The 21,367-nt window shown below is 32.2% G+C and overlaps 3 protein-coding genes across 4 annotated transcripts; 1 reads left to right on the top strand and 2 right to left on the bottom strand.

Annotated features, from left to right (window-relative positions):
* Nucleotides 1-5,942: 5,942 nt before the first annotated feature.
* Nucleotides 5,943-6,672, bottom strand: LOC104787873 (uncharacterized). Its single transcript, XM_010513523.3, has one exon. It carries the CDS (start codon nt 6,580-6,582, stop codon nt 6,100-6,102), a length of 483 nt encoding a protein of 160 aa, XP_010511825.1. The 5' UTR covers nt 6,583-6,672; the 3' UTR covers nt 5,943-6,099.
* A 3,792-nt stretch (nt 6,673-10,464) lies between these two features.
* On the top strand, nt 10,465-11,761 carry LOC104787872 (uncharacterized). 2 transcript variants are annotated; one of them, XM_010513522.2, is made up of 3 exons: nt 10,465-11,219; nt 11,292-11,369; nt 11,453-11,761. In XM_010513522.2, the coding sequence occupies exons 1-3, from the start codon at nt 10,566-10,568 to the stop codon at nt 11,456-11,458; spliced, it is 738 nt and encodes a 245-aa protein (XP_010511824.1). In that variant the 5' UTR covers nt 10,465-10,565; the 3' UTR covers nt 11,459-11,761. The 2 variants fall into 2 exon arrangements, with proteins under 2 accessions (XP_010511824.1, XP_087307260.1); XM_087451134.1 differs by lacking the exon at nt 11,453-11,761 and having other exon boundaries at nt 10,490-11,219; nt 11,292-11,375.
* Nucleotides 11,762-15,103: 3,342 nt separating this feature from the next.
* Nucleotides 15,104-16,717, bottom strand: LOC104787871 (uncharacterized). The gene has a single exon (XM_010513520.3). The coding sequence runs from the start codon at nt 16,344-16,346 to the stop codon at nt 15,447-15,449; it is 900 nt and encodes a 299-aa protein (XP_010511822.2). The 5' UTR covers nt 16,347-16,717; the 3' UTR covers nt 15,104-15,446.
* Between the last annotated feature and the right edge of the window lie 4,650 nt (nt 16,718-21,367).

Below are 21,367 nucleotides of genomic sequence, written 5' to 3'. Positions count from 1 at the left end.
CCCTTAACCAAAATGGTACCGTTATTCGCTGTCTCATACTCGGTTCTGTCCACCTTGGACAACCGTATCAGCTCTGTGTCTTTCTCTTGTGCTAACCGTACCCGTGTTAGCAAATCTGCCTGGTTCGCGGCCCCAAGGCCCAACGGTTCCAACTGCTCTGTCAACGCATTCAACCGCAAGGTTCTGATCATACCAACTAATTCCTCAACTTCTTTCTCAGCACTGATAGTCGACCCTCTCCTACTCAAGGCGTCCGCTACTAAATTGGCTTTACCCGGATGGTAACTAATCTCTAAGTCGTAGTCCGCGACTAGTTCCATCCATCTCCGCTGGCGTAGGTTCAGCTCTGACTGAGTGAAGATGTACTGTAAACTCTTGTGGTCTGTGTATATTTGCACCTTACCTCCATACAAGTAGGACCTCCAAATCTTTAATGCAAATACTACGGCCGCCATCTCCAAATCATGGGTTGGATAATTCGCTTCATGCTTCCTTAATTGTCTAGAAGCATAAGCTATCACCTTCCCATTTTGCATAAGTACACATCCCAAACCTCGACCCGACGCGTCCGTGTACACCACGTACGGCTCGTCCGGATCCGGTAGTGCCAACACCGGAGCACTAGTCAACATATCCTTAAGTCTCGAGAAACTCTTCTCGCACTTAGCCGACCACACATACGGTTCGTCCTTTCCCGTGAGCTTGGTCAGCGGTTGCGCCATACTCGCAAAACCTTTCACAAATCTACGATAGTATCCGGCCAGTCCTAGGAAGCTTCTGATTTCCGAGAAGTTTCGCGGTCTAGGCCACTCTGCTATGGACCGAATCTTCTCCTGATCCACGGACACTCCTTTGTCCGATACTACATGTCCTAAGAACCCAATATCGCGCTTCCAAAAGCTGCACTTGCTTAACTTGGCGAAAAGCTTCTGCTCCTTCAACTTTTCTAGCACTGTCCTCAAATGCGCGGCATGCTCCTCTTTATTCTTCGAGTAAACCAAAATGTCGTCAATGAACACAATCACAAACTCGTCCAGATATTCTCGGAAAACATTATTCATGAGCTTCATGAATGCTGTTGGGGCATTGGTTAACCCAAACGGCATGACCACAAACTCGTAATGGCCGTACCTTGTCCTAAAGGCTGTCTTCCGAATATCGGACTCCTTTATAGGGATTTGGTGATATCCCGAAGCCAAATCAATCTTCGAGAAATATGTGGCTCCTCGAAGTTGATCTAACAACTCGTCGATCCTTGGTAAAGGATACCGGTTCTTTACCGTAACCTTATTCAATCCTCGGTAGTCGATGCAAAGTCGAAAGGTACCGTCCTTCTTCTTCACAAAGAGTACCGGTGCACCCCATGGTGAGCTACTCGGTCTCACGAATCCTTTCTCCATCAGTTCTCCCAACTGTTTCTTTAACTCGGCCATCTCTGCCGGTGCCATGCGATACGGAGCTTTCGATATCGGAGCCGTACCGTGGAACTAAACCATGGAACTCGGCCACAGTCATGCACTTACCTTCGGTATCGACCTAAGGTGTTGATCTCTCGGTTTCTATGCTCGGATCTGATCCCCGCTTCTACACGGACAGATCAATACCATTAATATCCGAGATAAATCCCCTAACTATAACCATACCATCGACGGATCAAGGTGGAAGAACACTTACCGTTCTTCTCGACTCTAGACTTAGGATCTCTCTCGCTCGACCAAAACTCTCCTCTTTCTCTCTCACGGCGGCTCTCGGATTCTTATGCGGAACTAGGGAAATTCTTAAGGGTTTTATCCCTTATATAGGATCCACGAACCGCCCTAAGTTTCCTTGGAACGATAAGTCTCACCACCCATAACTTCCCATAATTCTCGCATCTATCCTTATCCGATCACCTTTCCATTACCGCGAGTTTCCATTTCTCTCGGGTTTCCTTTCCCGTAGGTCGGGTTAAATCTCCGCGAGATTTCGAGTCCTTTTAGTCCACTATCGGCCCATCGGCCAAACCATGCCACCTTGTCCATCGGCCCGGTCCATCGATCGCCGATGCAACCATTTCCGGATAGTGCACTTCACTATCACTATCACTTCACTACCACTATCACTACACTATCACTATCACTATCACTAACACTAGGACTTTCATTCCTATTTTACTCGGACTGTCTCCCAGACTAAGTACCGAAACCTCCCATCCCATTTCTCGGCAAACCTCGATACCAAGTATCGGCAACTCTCGGCAATCCTCGATACCAAGTATCGGCAACTCTCGACAATCCTCGATACCAAGTATCGGCAACTCTCGACAATCCTCGATACCAAGTATCGGCAACTCTCGGCAATCCTCGATATAATTCCTCGATACCATTCCTCGATCCTCGATGAGCTCCTCGAGAGAATCCTCGAGAGAATCCTCGATAGAATCCTCGAGAGAATCCTCGAGAGAATCCTCGAGAGAATTCCTCGATAACTCGACTCGGATTTCTCGTCCTTCCCCTACCGAGATTCCGGGTCGTTACAGGTCACCTCATCCGCATCATTGACAAATCTGCTTGTAACCCCGTAGTTTCACTCGGTTACTTAATTAGAATCGATCGAGCAATGCAAGAGGATGCTCCTGAAACATTGTTCTTTTCTACTACTCTAATTAGGCGGTTAGCAATATTCTTTAAATTTTCTGTTTTCGATCTACGTTTTCTTTTCTTTGCTTTTTAATTAATAAAATTTACATGAATTAATAAGTGTATATTGTATGAAGAAAAAAAAAGAAAGTGAATGTAATGTAGTAAAACTGTAAAAGGTACCCTTTTTGGAGGGAAAGTTTTATTCATAGTCCCAAAACGTGCCCTTTCGCTGAACCATGTGTCCTTTTTAAGGAATCATCAAAGTCCTTATCACACTATCAATCATGCAATATATATACCCTAATCTAAAAGACACCCACTATATTTTAACTCTTGAGGGTACGTCTTATTTCTGCTTTTGCTTTACCAGTCTGACAATTACACATTATACATTGCATATAATCTCATTGTCGTAAAATATCAAAATCTTTGGATCTTCAATAATGTATCATGCATGCACATATGCATCCCCACTGAACATATAAACGAAAATAATATAGATAACAATGATTTCTACTTTATTATACACTTAGCCCGCAGTAGACAGTAGTCTTGACTTTTAACCTGGCGATAACAGATTCTCTAACTAATAACAATTGTGTAATACACACATGCACAGAGACAGGCGTACATATGGAAAAAAAGTTCAGTGTTTCGTATGGATGGTCCTCATCATGCATTTTGCAGTCCGTTTATATCAAACACAAGTACTGTGTATGTGTATTACACGATTGTTATTAAAGAAAAACATAGCATTCTTATATCGGAAATTGTGTTACACAATTGTTTCCGATATAAAACAGATTCTCTATTGTTTTTTGAATTAAGAGAAAAACATAACATTCTTATATCTTTTTATATTGGAAATTATTTAAGACGAAATATATCTTCCACCTATTTATATTTTATTTAATCTGTAATTTTTTTGAGAAATTTAATTTCTATATGATATTAGTATGTTGAAAGAAGACATTAGAAAACTAATGTACCCAAAGAAGTCACATAGACATTAGTGAACCACACACAAACATTTTCTCACGTTTGGAGTAAATTAAAAACTCAAGACAAATAAATATAGAAAATAAAAGTCATAGGACTCATACGTATGTATAGTCGTTTTGAAGAAACATTATATGCGTAATTTTTACTTCGTTGATGTGGATTAGCAGAAGCAAGGGTCAGGCTGGTATGTGACTGACTTCTGTTGGTACAAGTTCTTTGACAATTTTTTTTTTGTTTGACATCGTTAGTGAACCACACAAACATTTTCTCACGTTTAGGAGTAATGTGGAGATAGGGTAGTGGTTAAAGTACGTTGTGGTAGGTTAGGGACAAGCACTAAGATGAAAATTCAGATTCCATCCAAGTAACACGATAGGGCTTGCGTGGAGAGTGATTAAAACATTTTAAAGCAGGACAACCCCTATGGTTCGGCTTTTGTTGACGTGAAATATGGAAAGAGAAGAAAGACTCGTTGGATGTGTGTCGAAGCCTCGTTGGTTCCAAGTAAGTTTATGGCTTAAGTCAGTGCCGGTCCGGTGAAATCCGAGGCCCAATACGAAAAAGAAAAAAAATTAAGGTTTTTTAAAAAAAAAAATAATAAAAGCTGAAATATGTTTTGCTAACTATATTGGGGCTTTCACAAATTTTTATTTATTAACTCATTTGATTTTGAGATTTTTTTTGCTAATTATGGACTTTTTTTTGCTAATTTTGAGGATTTTTTCTAATTTTAAAACCTACTGTATTTTATTAGTTATGGAATATTTTTAAATTATATGGCTTTTTAACTAATTCTTGGACTTTTTTGGAGCCTATTATTGGACATTTTTAAAAATTATGAGGCCTTTTTATTACTTTTGGGAAGTTTGAAGCCTTATTAGTTTTTTTTTTTATAAAAAATTCTTGCAAAATGGGCTTCGAAATTTTGAGGCCCAATACGAATGTTTCATTCGAATGGGTGAAGGGCCGGACCTGGGTTAAGTATATCTAAAGAAAGTTCCTTTCTCTCTTTAACGTTTTTGCAATGTAGTTACAATTATGATGTCGATGGATCAATTCAATATAGGATAAGAATAAAGTACTAGATCTTGTCGGGGATACACATTTTTTGCCCTTTTGTTAAGATAATTCTCGTTAGTTAGAAATTTTGAAAAACAAATGAGGAAGTTACATGTAAAATGTATAAGAAACAATCCAAATGAGCTTACGTTCCATTAAAACGTTTCACGTAATAAGTATATATGGATTTGAATAGAACATGGTCTGAGATTTTGGATTCGTACATGTGGCCTATTAACTGAAATAAATAAATTAGAGATAGTGGCTGTTCTAATTTATTTGAAAACAGTGATTGCTTGTACAAGGCACAATCCAAGAAGAATCTATAACTTTAAACTCACATGGGGCGGGACGTAATGTTCGCTCATTTTAGAGTTCATTGCTTAAGTAGTTGGTCCACATAAAGATATCTTTTGGGAAGCGAAGTGCCATGAGGACCCAAGAAAACTAAAAACAAAAGTGCACGTATGTATGTGTTCGATAAATACATAACAAATTAACAATATACTGTCACTCATGAAGACACTAATTGAAGTGGACTAGCGTACGATACTGTCCTACCAGTTTCAGAACACATTACGAAGCAAAAGTGGTAAAAGGACATGTCTTCCTGACTTCCTCTTGTCGATCTCTCATTCGTTGCTTCAACAAACCTCCTCTTATATCTTTCTCCTGCTAATGTATGTTATGGAACTTGCGTATAAACATATTGACTACATCTTGCGAACATGCAACAATTCGACGGCCCAATAGGCTAGCTAATGGCCATAAATTTTTGTGACTAAAATTGTTGAAATATGGCCTATGCCCATAATAACTATATGTGATTGGAACTGTTTGGTTTGGGATTCCAAGAAATTTCCCAAAACAATTTAACGAATCAAGATCGCACAAATGTTATAGTGGTTCACTCCAAACGTGAGAAAATTTACTTTTACTTTTACTTTTTGTCAACGGTGAGATGTCACTATAATCAGATTCGAAGTTCTTACAAAACTATTCGCTCTTTGGCGAACTCAACACCTATAAGGAATATATGAGAGGAAACCTGTAAGACAAACCAACATAAGTCTAAACCGGATAAAACACGTAAAATGTCCTTTTAACGAACCCTCAGGAGAAATAGACTCCACAACCCTCAACACAAATGAAGAGGGCTTCATTTCCAATTAGACGGGCCAATTTCTTTTCTTACAAGCCCAATGTAATTCCTTTGTTATTTGTTTTCAAGAGCCTCAAATTCTAAACTCAAGCAAGAAGTGATAAAACTGAAAATTGTAAACTGATATAGTGTAGAGTGAAATAAATGAGTCTCCAAAGGTCTCAAAAATATGATGCGGAGACACTTAACAACAAAACGAAAAAACTAACACGAAAATAAATATTCCAAAATTCAAAAAAGTAAATAATGTTTCAATCAAGCGAATACCCTCGCCTGCATCTTCATCTCATTGTAGAACTTTTCAATGAATCTCTCAGCCTTCAAGTCAATTGAATCATCTTCGCTGAAGTAATCAAACGGCTGCGGAAGCTCCCTTGCAGGAGAAGCAACTCCAAGGGCATAATGCAAAGGCTCTATCTCCATCCAACTTTGTGTTATTGTATCGTCATTGCAGCCAATGCACCGTGAAAGAATCAATAACTTGTAAATGCGTTTAAGCCCCGCTCTAGTTATCCGAATTCGCTTCCTACAGGAACGAATAAGCGATGTACGTGAAGGCGAGAACTGATACTCTTGGAGAAAGTTATAGTTGTATTGCTGAAGGAGTTTGACCCTTTTGGATGATCTTCTTCGTTTAATGGGAATGAGCTTGAGTCTAGGGATGATGGGTCTTCTCAAGATCGAGACTTTTAGTAGTTTTGAGACCCTCTGGAAAATGGGTCTTCTTCTTTGGGACATTTTGATATAGAAGAGACTTTAGAGTTTAATTCTTGGAAAGGACATCAATGTTGAAGATTTATAAAAGATGAAAAGTGTAGAGTTTTTAGATCTAAGCAGGAGCGCCAAGCCAACCTGTTAAAAAGTCATGGTCGGTTTGGTTGTCTACTTTTTCAATTATATGTCTATGTATAATGTATGTAATAAATAGCCGTTGGAGGTTCCTTTTTAATATAGTTTTTTATATGATAAAGGTAATATTTATAGTTACCTTTTTTATATAGGGTTGAAGTGGAAAACAATGTTCTTTGATGTAAACATATATTCTCAAAATGTATCATCACATGTATTGTCTTGACAGTTTAAGTTGTAAGTTAGAATTTGTTAAACAGAAATATTTACTTTAAGTTAGGATTTGTTAAATCAAAATCTCTGATTTAGGATAAGACGGTTACGTCTAAAATAAATAGAGCTAGGTTACGTTTATAATTGTTGGCAAAAAATAAAAATAAATAAAGGTTACGTCTAGGTTGAGTGGAGATAAATAAAGATTACAAACTGAAGCAAAGGTTAATTCGTGGTTGTGACTGTGAACTGTCATTTTAAGCTAAAAATGTTTCGTTCTACTTACTTTTATTAAATTATTATGGGAGTGAGTTTTATAAACAATTTTAGACTGCGCACAGCTCATTTCAGAGGATTTAAAAATAAATAAGAAAACAAGTATAAAATACAAAAAAAAATAAACTATGATTGATTATAAAAGTTATATGAATTTTAAATAGTTAAACTGTCGTTGGTTAAATTTGGCTTAAGAAATTAGAAGTAATTATAAGAGAAGTTTGGCCTTATAAAACCAAAAAAAAAAACTGAAATCCAATGGCAATGGCCACATAATTTACATGGCCGTGGTCCAATTACACTTTGTTTTTCTTCTGTGCACAAAGAAATTTTAACCCCTCTCAGTTTTTGGCTCCCATGTATTAAAAAATTGAAGTCGATTTATTCATACGATGATCCTACTAAAAAATATTTAGCATGCTTAATGCTTTTATATATATGTCACGTTTATAATTTGTAAAACAAAAAGAAAATAATCGAAATATAAATATATGATTATAAGTGAAACACATCATTTTATATAGAATATAAGTATATATTTTGGGTTAGGCCCTAAACAAAAGAAAAAGAAACATACCCTTTTCATACTATGGAAAATTCATAAGTAATAGTAATATGAAAAGATCAGATTAATTTAAAAAAAAAAATTGGTTTCATAAAAATTTTATAAGAAAAAATAACAAATAATGTTTTTTTCTATGTGAAATACTGCACCACATTTTAAATATCATTTTGTAGAAATATAACAACACACTTAATAATTTACGTGTATCATTGAAATATATGATTCAAATTCTTTTAACAACAGACTTACTAAACATTGTTAGTAAAAGTCCACAAACATATATAGTTTTAAAAAATACCCAACAAAGATAAAAGATCTCTTATCTGGACAGAGCCTAAAACTGATATTAAATATTACTTTTTTTGATAAAAATATTAAATATACTTTGTAGTTAAAGAATATCGTAATTCCATATATGTAAATGTTTAGGAGATAATATTAACCTTATTGCATAACCGAACTTGGTTTCATAGGCTAAGATTAAGACGATATGCATGGTTCTCATTAGAATTTTTAAGAATATAAAAAATAAAAATTAAGAGTGATAATTTTCATTTGAGAACTCTTGACAAACTCTTGAGAGACTGACCTTCCACATGACAATTTATAATTGGTTTCAAATTCTAAGAAAATAAATAAAATTAAATAAAACTATGTGTATTTAAATATCAATTTTTTAGACCAATGCTTATGGTCTAAGTTAGAGATATAAAGGTAAAATTATATGTTATTTGAACTTTTGCTTATTGGAAGGGTGGACTCTGCTACCGTTTACAGTAATTAGATGATCAAAGTACTTTTTAATCTATGATCATGAATCGGATCAGATAAGTATGTCCTCTAACTCCCAAGAGAATTCAAAGTATGCTTAAGAATATTGGACTAACTATTAAATCCATAGACATAAAAACTTTTAATGGAAATTAATATCTCACAACCTACTCATAACATGAAGAAATGAAGATATTTGCCTTACAACTCTCGGGAAAGAAGAACACGAAAAGAATGTTGTAGACCCTGCACAAACAAGGACACTGAGAACACTACAACGGATACGAACACAAATGAGTTACCACCTTCACCCTTGTGCATTTCATGATTATCTTAGTGGTCGACTATCAAATGTAACAAGAAAAATGTGTTCAAAGCACTTGAGGACTTTGTCAAATTTTGACTAATCTGGTGCATTTTTTTCCTGTAAATGAGCCCTTCTCTATACGAGTAAGGGAGCTGCCACTTATATTTTTCATCTACTCTTAATTAGTGTTCTCTTTAATATTTTTCAAGTATTTTCAATTTTTCTTTTTATTACTCTATAGTTTAGAACATTTTTTTGACTCGATCACCGCACATTCGTCAAGAGGAATTTTTCCCTACCACCATTACCGCTCCTCCCACAAAGAGCTCAAATGAAGCATTAGCGAAATTGATGAAAATGGTGCCATGCAAGGAGTATCACAACCAAATAATGGGGCACTAGGCCACTAGTGGACATATCATGTATCAAATAAAAATATGAGAGAAAACATATTTCTACTCATAACGAAATATAACTTGTTAAGGTAAACACAAACTTTTTTTTTATACGAGAAATAAATATATACCTCTTACCATTAAAGTAACAATATCAATAAGGGATGTTCAGTTTGACTGACAAAAAAAATAGATCTAATTTTTACCGAACCAAACTTATCTATTCATTAATCGAATCACATCTTAATATGGTTTAAATTGATTGATTATTACTTATATATTAAAAAAGCAAATCTAAATGTTAAACATAACAAAAGATTTTATTATAAAAATGATATAAAACAAAAGTTTACCATAAAATTAAAATACATTTGACTCAAACTCAAATACCAAACAAAATCGAAACATTTCTCGACTCATCCATTCATATTCAAAATTACGTCAGATACTCTTATTTATAAACCAAAGATTCTTAAAATTAAATAAAATGCACTTAAATCAGGATTCAACATATTTAAAAACCTTTGACCAGAAAAATGTCATTTCATTTTTCTAATTTATTCTATGTGTTTCCTAAAGATGATATATTTAATTATGCGCTATTCAAATTAAACTCTTAAAACTTAAAAGTAAAACTACTTAAAATTTGTCTTTTTATTAGTAAACTTGAAGAATAAATTAGCAAACTTGAAGAATAACAAACAAAAACATATAAATTAGCAATAATTTAGGTATAAGTGATAATTCCATAACAAAAACATATATATAAATTAGCAAACTTTGAAGAATAACACCTGTTATTTTAGTTTCCTTATAATATATATGAAAATCCTCAAGATAAGGTGATTTAAAACAAAACAAAACAAAAGAAAGAAAGAAACAAACACAAGTAACACTAATCACAACACATGTGAGATACCTAAAATTCAAATCAGAAACATTAAGGCCCAATTGAACAAAATCTTAACTCCCTAAACGAGTTATAGATTCTACACAGATTATGCGGTGAGTTAAAGATCTACGGATACAATCACAAATCACAACAAATCGAACGGTTATAAACCAATCCCATCACTTAAAACCGACATATCAAACCCGGGAAAATCTTAAACCTATGCGCCAAAGGCCCAAAGAAGAGAGAACTGATAGCGCATTTTACCAAAAACACCCCCACAAACAAAACTTATACTTTCCCCAAAATACCCTTCAATGTTAAAAACGGCACTTCGTATATAAACCAAACTCTTCTTTCTCCGTTTCTCTCAAAAACCCACAGAGCAAAAAAAAAAAAAATTCCAAGAAGACGAAAGCGAGAGAGAAGAAGGTTTAGGTTTTTTTTTTTCCAATGGCGACGACGACGGGACATGAGAGATCGAAGGGTCTTTACAATTTCTCGTTACCGAACTTATGGGGAACTCGAAGACAACTAAGGTGTATGAAGGCCGCTGATGATTCCGACGGTGGTGGTAGCTCCGGCGGTGATCAAAGACTCCGACGTCGATCTTCGAATTCCGAATTAGATAATCGGAATCGACGGTCTCTGGTGGAGGAATCGTCTGAGAAAGAAGGAATCGAAGAGTTTAGGGAGAAGATCATGTTAGATCTTAGAAACGTTGCTGATAAGATGACCGAATCGATTTTTAGGGAACAAGTACTCGTCGGCGACGACGAAGAAGACAAGGAGCCCGAGGCGGAGATGGAGATGGAGATGGAGATGGAGGATTGTCCTCCGCCGCCGCCGGAAGCGCCGGGAGCAACGGTGGAGGTACGGCCGTGGAATTTGAGGAAGAGGAGAGCTGCTTGTAAAGCTCCGATTCCGAGGATTGATTCGAATCAGTTTAAGGGATTAGGGATTGAGGAGAACAAAAGAGTACTAAAGATGAGATTGGAGTATACGTTGTCTAAGAAAGAGATTGAAGATGATTACATGAAGATCTTTGGGCAACGACCACCGCGTAGGCCTATGAAACGATCTCGAACCGTTCAGAGACAGATCGATGTAAAAGCTCGAATCTTTTTTGGTGTTTTATGTGAATTTGTTTCTTTTTCTGATTTTTGTTTTTGGTTGCAGTTGTTGAATCCAGCTTCTTATATTACTGAAATTACTGAGGAGCTTTACAATGTTCGTGACCAAGCTGAGAGGGGAAAGGTATGATCTTGTTTTTATTTTTACTTTTTATGTGTTAAGTTTGTAATGTGTTTTGCTGAATCTGTGATTTACTGATTCTGCAGAGATGATGATGATGGTTGATGGATTGAGGAAGGAGTTTCATAGCCTTAATTTGCTGACTTGTGGGATCGGTTGAAGTTTGTGAATTGGTCTTTTTTTTTGTTTCTTTGGTGTTTCGTTTAGTTATTCATTGTTTAGTTTTGGGTTTTTTTCTTCTTATGTTCATTAGCTGAGAATAACCTGTACAAATGATATGGGAACAAAAAGTAGGTTCTGTTTCATTAGAACACTACTCTTTTGTTTTTTTCTTCAGTAAGGCAGCAAAGAAAAGCCAATATTAATCAATAATAGGATTTAGCATTTTTATCAAATCTTGCCTTGTGTGATGAATTGATGATCCAAGTTCAAACGTTTATAATGTTGTTGAGTGTCAATTTCTCATTCCTCTTATCGTCCGCTTATCGATGATTGCCCTTTTACTGCCTATGGGTGATCGATTACTAGACTATCCCCTTTTAGCTTGACCGTGGTGACACGAAAATGTGTTGAAGACTTTGTGTGGTTTGCGGGTAATGATTCTTGTTTTGGGTGCGTTGTATATTAGAAGGTGCAGAGCAACTTGTGCGGTCAATGAAACTCATGTCAATTATACAATTCAAGGCGTGTGTGCTTATTTATTTATATACAAGAAGTGGACTATATTGTTCCGTGTGGGGGCATTCTTTTTCCCGCGTTGGATTGTTTTCACTCAGTGTGACTCGGTCTCTACCGGTTTACTTTTTTTTTTCCGGTCTGATTCAATTTCGTTAACCCAATGGCTATGGTCAGCTTAGTAAGATGTTTTATAGAGTAATGTATTAATTTTGGATAATAATAACTTAAAAGTGTGAGACTATAAATCTTATCTTTATGTTATCCTACTATATTAATTAATTGAGAAGTACAAATATGAAACTAACCTTGAAATATGTAAAAAATTACATTCAATTGCCATTAGAAAATATTAATTAACTAATTTAAATAAATATAATTAATTAAAAATAAAAAACACTCACAGATCAAATATTAAAAATCTAAAAAATCTAAAAGTATATTTTCTCTCTCTAATAAATTATGGACGAAATTACTAATTATTTTTTTTTTGAAATATATAAACCAATCAGAATTTTAAAAACTAAGATTTTATATCCAAGTATACAATACAATTATTTTGAATAACTAAATTTGAAGATTTTGTTAAGTTTTCAAATTATGATTCTCCTATCATCTTTATTTTATTTTATTTACAAATTGTTTGAAATCTTCATATAAAACTTATAATTAATAAAATGCATATTTTTTTCTGCATATGTTGTGATTTGAATTTTTTAAAATGAAGATATATCACTCATTATGTGAAAATGTGTGTTTTAATTTCCACATTGGCAGGTTGGTAAAACTAAATTTATATAAATGATAAATTAATAATTTTTATTTACTCATAATTATAATATTAAAATTACTATTTTATATTTCAAAAAATAATGATGCAAATACAACAAAAAAACAATATAAAACTGTAATAATACGTCAAGAATAAAATATTATAATATTCTAAAATAATTAGTATTCAAATAGACTAATAGATTTACATATTATCTCAAACAAAATAACTTTAAAAAAATAATAATAAAATGTTTTATTATTATATTATAATTTGTTTTAAAATTGTTGACCCGTGTTTTAAGCACGGGATATCCTAGTTTACATTATTTCAGTTAACTAAATAAATGGCTATGATCAACTTTATTTTTAATACTTAACTTTATGATTATATAGACAATACTAAAAAAATACAACAATATTATTAAAAATTGAAAAAAACATATGATTATCTTTTTAAAAATTCAATTATTTATGATAAATTAACTAATCAATTTAATAAATATTGATAGTATTGCTGTTTAAAATACACTTGGAGGCCGAACATATTACATGTTCTGATATTCGACATGAGAAAGTGTATAAATCTCAGCCTACAATTTCTTATTTAACAAAAAATATTTGACGTAAAAACAACATAACTTGTTTAGAATTTTTTGGTAAATTTAGAATTTTAGATATGATAGAGAATTTTAGATATTATAGAGAATTTCAATATCCTATCTTTGCAAAAAAAAAAAATCTAGTCAACCACACAATGTTATGTCCCTTCGGGGACATCCGATAAAAAAAACCACACATGTTATTTTTTTTCTTTCAAGTTTCCTTCTTTGCGGTTTTATTAATCATATGAAAAAATAATAGAAATATAATTCTCTTTTTATACATCATTTGATGTTATACAAAATCAGTATATCTCAATGCATAATTTCGTAATATCTTCCTAAAAAAAGTCTAGTAAAAAATTTAAAATGTGATCACATGTAAGCAATTTATTTAAAAATTACTTCAAATAATAGATATGAGATTGTATTGCCTATGTTACCCTTTATCTACCTCTTTTATATAAATCTTTATATTATATATACATGGTTTCTCTAAAAATATGTTTAAACATGTTTCATACAAAAAGTCCTGATCATGTTATGCAAAAGTTACTTCTCATATAAATATAAATTTAACTAGAGGTATATAAAGACAATTGGTTCTCTTACATTGTTTGCAAATTGCAATTGCATTGGTTTGAATTTGATTATACTAAAAATGTGTTTTTTTTAGAGATTTTTTTTAGAAATGTCTTTTTGGTGCGCCTCTTTCAAAAATATTTCATTTGGCTGTCTCTTTTTTAAATACCTCTAGTTAAATTTGATGGTAACTACTAAACAAAAACTCGTAACAAGTATTTATAAGGGTTTATAATGTCTCACAAGGTATTTGTAAAGTTTTTGAAATTTATACATGATAAAGGTAAATTTGTGTATACTTTAATATGTGCTCACACATATTTGAGTAGATCTTAGACTTTTATATGTATTTTTAATAATTTCCTTAAAAAGTGGTATTAGAAATAGGACACTTTTGAATTTCCCTCTCTCCTTTTACTTTATAGTGCTATGAAACACTCCAAAATAACAAGATTTTGTGTGTGCATTTCCAATGCAATGAACTACGATTTGAGTTTTTTTTTTTCTTTTTACAATTTATATGTACTCTTAAATTTACAATATTATTGTAGAATATTTGAGGAAGATGTTTGCATTTTATAGTATTTTTAATATTAATATTAATGTTTAACTTGTGTTGGTAATTTGGTATTCACTTTGATATTTTAACATTCTCAATTGGCTATCCAATATCAATAAGTGAAGGTTACTCCACACCATATTCATAAGGATACTAGTTGTAAATTTGTAATATTACTCTCTCTTTTTCACAAAAATTTCATTCTAGAGTTTTACTTTAATTTTGTAATGAATGTTATTTTATAATTTTATTGTAATTTAAACACTAAAATTCTTCATTTACCTTCAAACCAAAACTACATTTCATTAAATCATTTATTAGATAAAAACATACATTGTTTGAAATATGTCAAAATGACATACTATAATTATATATGGAGACTTGTGGCTAATTACCGTACCCAAGTCTAACGAGCCTAGCTCAGCTCTATTGCTATTGCGACCTCTCGAACGACGTAAAATGCCAGTCAAAGTCAACCTAAGAATATGCATGGACATATTGTACTGACTACATTATTAATCATCGAATATCACCACGAAGATTTCATGTATCTTTTTTAATCATCAATTTTATCACCACGACGATCCATTTTTCTCTACATATATCTTTTTCTATATATTTACGTGTTTACAAAACTAATCTTATTACCACAAAGATCCAATCAACGAAGTGTACCTATGCTTCTGCTACGCTTCCTAGTTTGTCAATTATTCTTGTTTTTTGGTTTTTGAAATTACAGACAAAACCCACATGCTGTCTAATCTTCACATGTGCTGTCTATATTAATATTCCACATTATACAAACAGTAAGAAAAAAATAAAAAAAAATAAAGACATTTCTTGTTTGAACTGTTTTTTCCCCCTCCGGCCACAAAATGCCAAAAGATGTTTTCATAATTTTGTCTTTGTGTTGGTCTTACTCTTACCACTACACAGAGATCCAATGCTGAAAAATCCGTCGGCGACGTTTGAGATGAACGCCGGCGGTGGGAAGTTCAGGACCGGACTGACTCGAACCCCACCGTTTCCGTTTCCGAAACTCTTTCTGCCGTGTGACTTCGAGTGATAAGGGACTGAAGAAGCTGAGAGCGAAGATGATCTTCTTAAAGGAGACGTGTGTTTAGGGAGATTGTGAGTCTTGTGAGTTTGATGGGTTTCCTTGGGGTTCAAGTTAAGGTTAGGGTTTGGTGTGGAGTTGCTTCGTGAGAGGAAATGAAGCGATCTGATCAGCCCTTTGCTGTTTCGGCCTTTGTCGTAGTTGAGACTTATGCTTCTCTTGAATTGCAAGAACAGTCCTCTTGGCTTGTCGTTGAAATCAGATTCAGGATTCAATAGAAGCTCTTTGAGTCTCATCTTCTTTTCGGGTGCTCTCGATGAGGATGAAGAGGAAGAGGAAGAGGACGAAGACGATGATGATAGAGAGGCTGATCGTTGTACCCGGAAGGTTACTGCCTGTGGTAGATCTTTCTTGATCTGTACGGGAAGAATCTTGCCATCGGAGAAGAGTTCATCAGCCGGAGACACTTCTTGAACAGAACAACTCGAGCCAAAGCAGAAATCTAAATCTGAACCTGATTCAAGAAGTGTTGTGTCTAATCTGACTTCACCGTCGTCCGTTGAGTCTATATCGTAAGAGAAAGAGATTCTTGGACTGATTCCAGAACCAGAGGCCTCCGAACAACAAACGTCAATAGCCATAACCTCTCCCTCTCTCACTCTCTTTCTCTCTTTTACACACACACACACAATATATCTCTCTATATATATGTATATGCCTTCCTTTGATATCATTCAAGAACCAAAGCCCGGGAAAAGAATAAAGAGACCTTGGAGATTTGAAAACGATGTTAAAGAATGGAGAATGGATCGAAGAAGATTTTGAAAGTCAAAGAAGAGAAAGAAAAATGAAGATTCTCAAGTCAAAAATGGCAGCTTCAGCTTTTCTTTTTAATTCTTTTGTAACTTGTCTTACGAAGCTAAGGAGACAATAGGAGATGGAGGGACTAATCAGTTGTTGTAGTTTTCACGATAAAACAAAAAGAAAAAGAAGAGGAACAGCTAAAGAAAGATAAAGGAATAGGGGAAAGAAGAAAACAAAATAGTAAAGTATTGTTGAGATTTCAATCTATTTGCCCAAAATCAATATAAAAAAAGATATTTACCCATTATCATTTGTCCTCGTTCGTAAAAAGATGCTTAAAATGTATGTAGCTGAGCAGTTTATGCAACATAAACTATTGTTGATGTGTTCAGCATAATCCATATAAAGACAAATGATATATGACAAAATAAAAAATGTTAATGATGAGTTGAATCTAACCAACTTTAGTTATTATTTTTAACTGTTTGAAATATGAAAGTTAATGTAATCAAGAATGTGTCTTACAATTATCATGCAAGTCGCACGAATACACTGAACGGCGATCACTTTGAGGTTCTAAACTTGCACACAATACATTAAAAATATAAAAATGAATTAGACAAGTAGCAACACTGAGATTTTTATTAAATAAATGATAATTGGAATAGCAAAATAAACATCCATTTGATAAATTCGATCTTAAGATAGGAAAGTAACTTCATTTTTCTTCTGGAAAAAACTTCATTTTTCTTTTAAACATTTGTTTATTGTTAATAACTTTTTTGTTTCTTTGGTAGTAGAATTTCAAGAAAAGTATCACCAAGTAATTTCTTCTGTTTATCTTTTACCTTTATGTTGGAAAGGGCATCTGATAATAGTGTCTGTATTTTGAATCTACATACGTACCACATTATTACATTAATAATAACCGATAATATCGTTTGATACATTGTACTTGATCATCGCCATATCTTATTTCTTAGATATTTTAATATGTTTTTCACTATTACATAGATGTCTGCAAAGGACAGTAATAATATCCACTAAGAAAAACTGAACAACATGTTAAAAATATGATTTAATCAGAAATGCATGTTTTCTGGTTTGAAACATTGCAGCTATAAAGTCGCTCAATGATCTGAACAAATTTATGTATTATATATAATTTACATATTAGGCTTTCAATGGTTGATACATATGTATGTTGCAAATCAAACTTTGCATACTAATATTTTGGTAAGGAAAACATCCCACTGTAATATGTTGTAATATAATAGACAATAGTATACACTACAAGATATAACTAGTTTTGGACAATTATCACAAAAACCCTGAAAAATGAGACTAGATAACCTCTGCAAAGCTCCATCCTTTCATCTCACAATCATTTGCAAGAAAAAAAGGCATCTCTTCTTATCATTCTCTCATCTCTCTACCAAAAAAGAAAAACCATGGATGCCTCTTCTGCTGCTTACGCCTCTATTTCAGGAGGCTTTTTCACTGCACTGGTCTTCGTACCAATCATGAAGAGTACTGAAAAGAAAGAGAAGGTTAATACTAAGATAGTGCGCATAAGATGGTGGGTTTTATGTTATTATAGCCAAATAGAACTTAATAGTACATATTTTATTTTATTTTATTTTTCTTCTATCTTTATACTACACTAGGTGAATACCCTTCCTAAGTGCGGGTTAATGTTTAGAAATTTGTTTTAAAAGAAATTATCTTGCTTTTTATTGAAATTTGTTTTAAAAAGAATTATGTTGTCTTGTTAGTTTTTGTTATTTTGTGTGTTTTTATGTAGTTAATAAATTAAGATATATTTAGTTACAACTTGTATGGTAAGATTCATCTTTTACTCAAGATATCAATTATATTTTTTTCATATATACATTTGATTATTTCTATACCTACAAAAACAATATAGGATATACTGATACAATTCTACGCAATTATGTTACATATATGGATAATGCTTCAAACTTGCTTAAATTGATTCTAAAGAAACAATTTCTTATTCCATATATTCTCTTATGTTCTAGTTCTCGAGCTAAATGCATCATGGTAGGCTCTTGATTAGAATCTGGATTGACATAAATTTAAACAACATATGTATAACTATAATTACTTATTTGCTTCATGAGTTTTCATATGAAAGAGAAAAATAAAACTAAAACTAAAAAGTCATTTCAGTAAACACTCTTAGATCTCTCACTTTGTATATATGAGAGTGTGTCTTGTCTTGAATTTTTTGGTACATGTAAAGAGTGTCTTTTCCTTCACTTAGTTTAGTTAGGAGTGTCTTTTGATTTTTCTTGAATTAATTTGATTAATTTTATTTAAAAAATGTAGAAAAACACATGTCATTTTCTGGTGTGATGATGTAGCACTCATATGGAGAGAGTTGACCAACTTTCATATATATGATTTATAATATTTCGATTTTGTATTGTTATACCTTGGAAATTAGATACTTATTAATTAGAAAGTATTATATTTTTATATATTCCGCACATATATAGTGTATATTTAATTTTAAAGATTTATTATAACAAATATTTAAAATCATTGAGTTTATTTTCATTGTATTTAAGATAAGGGAAATTATGTTAATTATATTAGTTATATTTCTCTAATTTGGTATTTGTTACTAGACTTTTTAACATAGCCCAACTTAAAACGTTTGACCTATTTGGTTTAAAAGCAAAAACAATGGGATTTATATGTAAATAAGTTTATCTTTTGAAAGTTAATTGGTAAATGATGGTTGAACTTCTATACTGCTGACACATCAGTTTTTTTTGTTAAAATGATTCTTTTTTTATAAATAGGGGATATGAAATTTATGATAGTACAATATTTTTGGGAAATAGAAATAAAAAAGCAGACCAATGATAATTAAATTTGTGATAGTATGAAGTTTTATGCTAAATATGTACTAGCATGAAGATTGTAAGTTCGAAATAATGCATGCTAATCCGTAATGGTGAATGGTAATCTAAGCGCAAATATGTCCAACCTTAGTTCACAACTTACTATACACAACCATAACTATTCAACGTTTTAAAATAGATTAAGGTATAGAAGTATTGTTTTTTCAATCAAAGGTATATAATTAGATCAATAATACTTTCCTTACGTATATTACAAATGTAGAAACTACTAATTTCTGGCGACACCATTATGCATATAGTAAATGAAGAGTCAGGAGATGTTTCTGTGAAATAATGGAAGTAATATGCTCTAATCATGTGAAGAGAATATAGATCACGTACGTGAGTTTTAGCAGTTTATATATGCGACTAGGGAGCATGTGTTTTGGGGTTTGATCCGATCTCTAACTGAAAGATTATAGAATGCCGAACAAGATCTAGAGAGAAGCATCTTCGACTTTTGTTAAATTTTTCTTATTTCTTAAACTGATTTTGGTATTTGAATATGGTAATCATGCAAATTCGTGTTCAGCTGAACAGTTCCATAACTTGCATTATACAAACTGTTGATACGTTGTTTGTTGTTTTTTTTGATTTTTTTTTCGTTTTAAAATTTTAAACTGAGACGTTGTTGAATGGTAATTGTATTTGCTACGCCCGGCCCTTTCTTTTTGTTTCTTTTCGGTTTAGCAGATCAGTATAGGAATAATAATATAAATAAATAGAATGTATCCATGCGCTCTTTTGTATCTAAATCTGATATACATAACTAAAGATAAATTAAAAGCGTTAAACGTTTTTAAATAAATCGATCATTTTAAATGTTTGTATTAAATAAATTTATTGCTTATATAATTATCTTTCGAGACTAATTCATTATATCATAAATATTGTTAAAGTACTTAAGTTTCTAACATAATTGATGTATATGTATTTTTCAAGTCCGTCACATTCTTTTGTGTTATTATATTATACTTGTAAATAAGACATATTCACCAATAATATTTTCATCGCATATCACTATTTTTATTTGTGTTTTCTATCGCTTTTACTCATAAATTTTAACAAAATTTTATAGTCCTACATATGTTGCATTGACGACCATCAATTATAACAACAATTACCTATCTTGATATTACTTTACAATAAAAATATCCAATACATTGATCTTTTGGCACAAAAAAATATATTATAAATATTGTAATAAAATAATTTGATTTTATTTTAACCAATTTTTTTTTTTTAACTTCAAATGATGAATAAAACAGTAAATGTATTTGGAGAAAAAAAAAGGACACAAAGAGAGATATGCTACATGTCATCCTTTTAAAACTTGGTTTTGAAAATTAGGCTGTGATTGGAGAACACCTAAAAGCGAAATTTAATGCGTATTTTTGAAAACCGCATCCATAACACCAATCAGTAATTTTTCTATGATTTACGTTTATTGCAAAAAAAAAACCAAACAGATGCAGATTTTTTTCTTTTGGGTAATAGACTTGGACCGCCTTTCCAAATAATAATACCATTTGTCTAGCAGTTTTCCAAAAAACGCCAGTATATTTTTTTTTAAGATTTTTATTATAATAATAATTAGATATTATTTTATCCATATAATACAAATGCAAATAAAAAGATTAAAAAAATAACTTCTCTCTTTTCTCCCTCTCTCATTCAATTGATTTTTAGAATACATTAAAAAAAACCCTCTGTCATCTTATTTTTAAGAATTTAATAAATTTCAAAAGTAATATATAGTAGTAAGTTTAGTAGTATATATGCACATATAACCATTAATAAATCTAGTTTTTTCAAATAACAAATAAATTTAGGGGGATTTATTTTTGGAACATTTAATATAATAACAAATGGATTTGTAACATTCCATAATAGTTTTTTTATAGTGTGGTATTTTTTATGATTAGACTTGTTTAACTAATTTACTTATAAATAAATATAGACAGTATATGCTTTAATTTTAATTTTAATAAATTATATATATAAAGTTTAGTAATGAT

This window comes from Camelina sativa, chromosome 5, assembly GCF_030686135.1.
Source record: "Camelina sativa cultivar CO46 ecotype springtype chromosome 5, ASM3068613v1".
Classification (NCBI taxonomy): Eukaryota; Viridiplantae; Streptophyta; class Magnoliopsida; order Brassicales; family Brassicaceae; genus Camelina; species Camelina sativa.
This window is presented reverse-complemented; position numbering and strand designations above follow the sequence as displayed.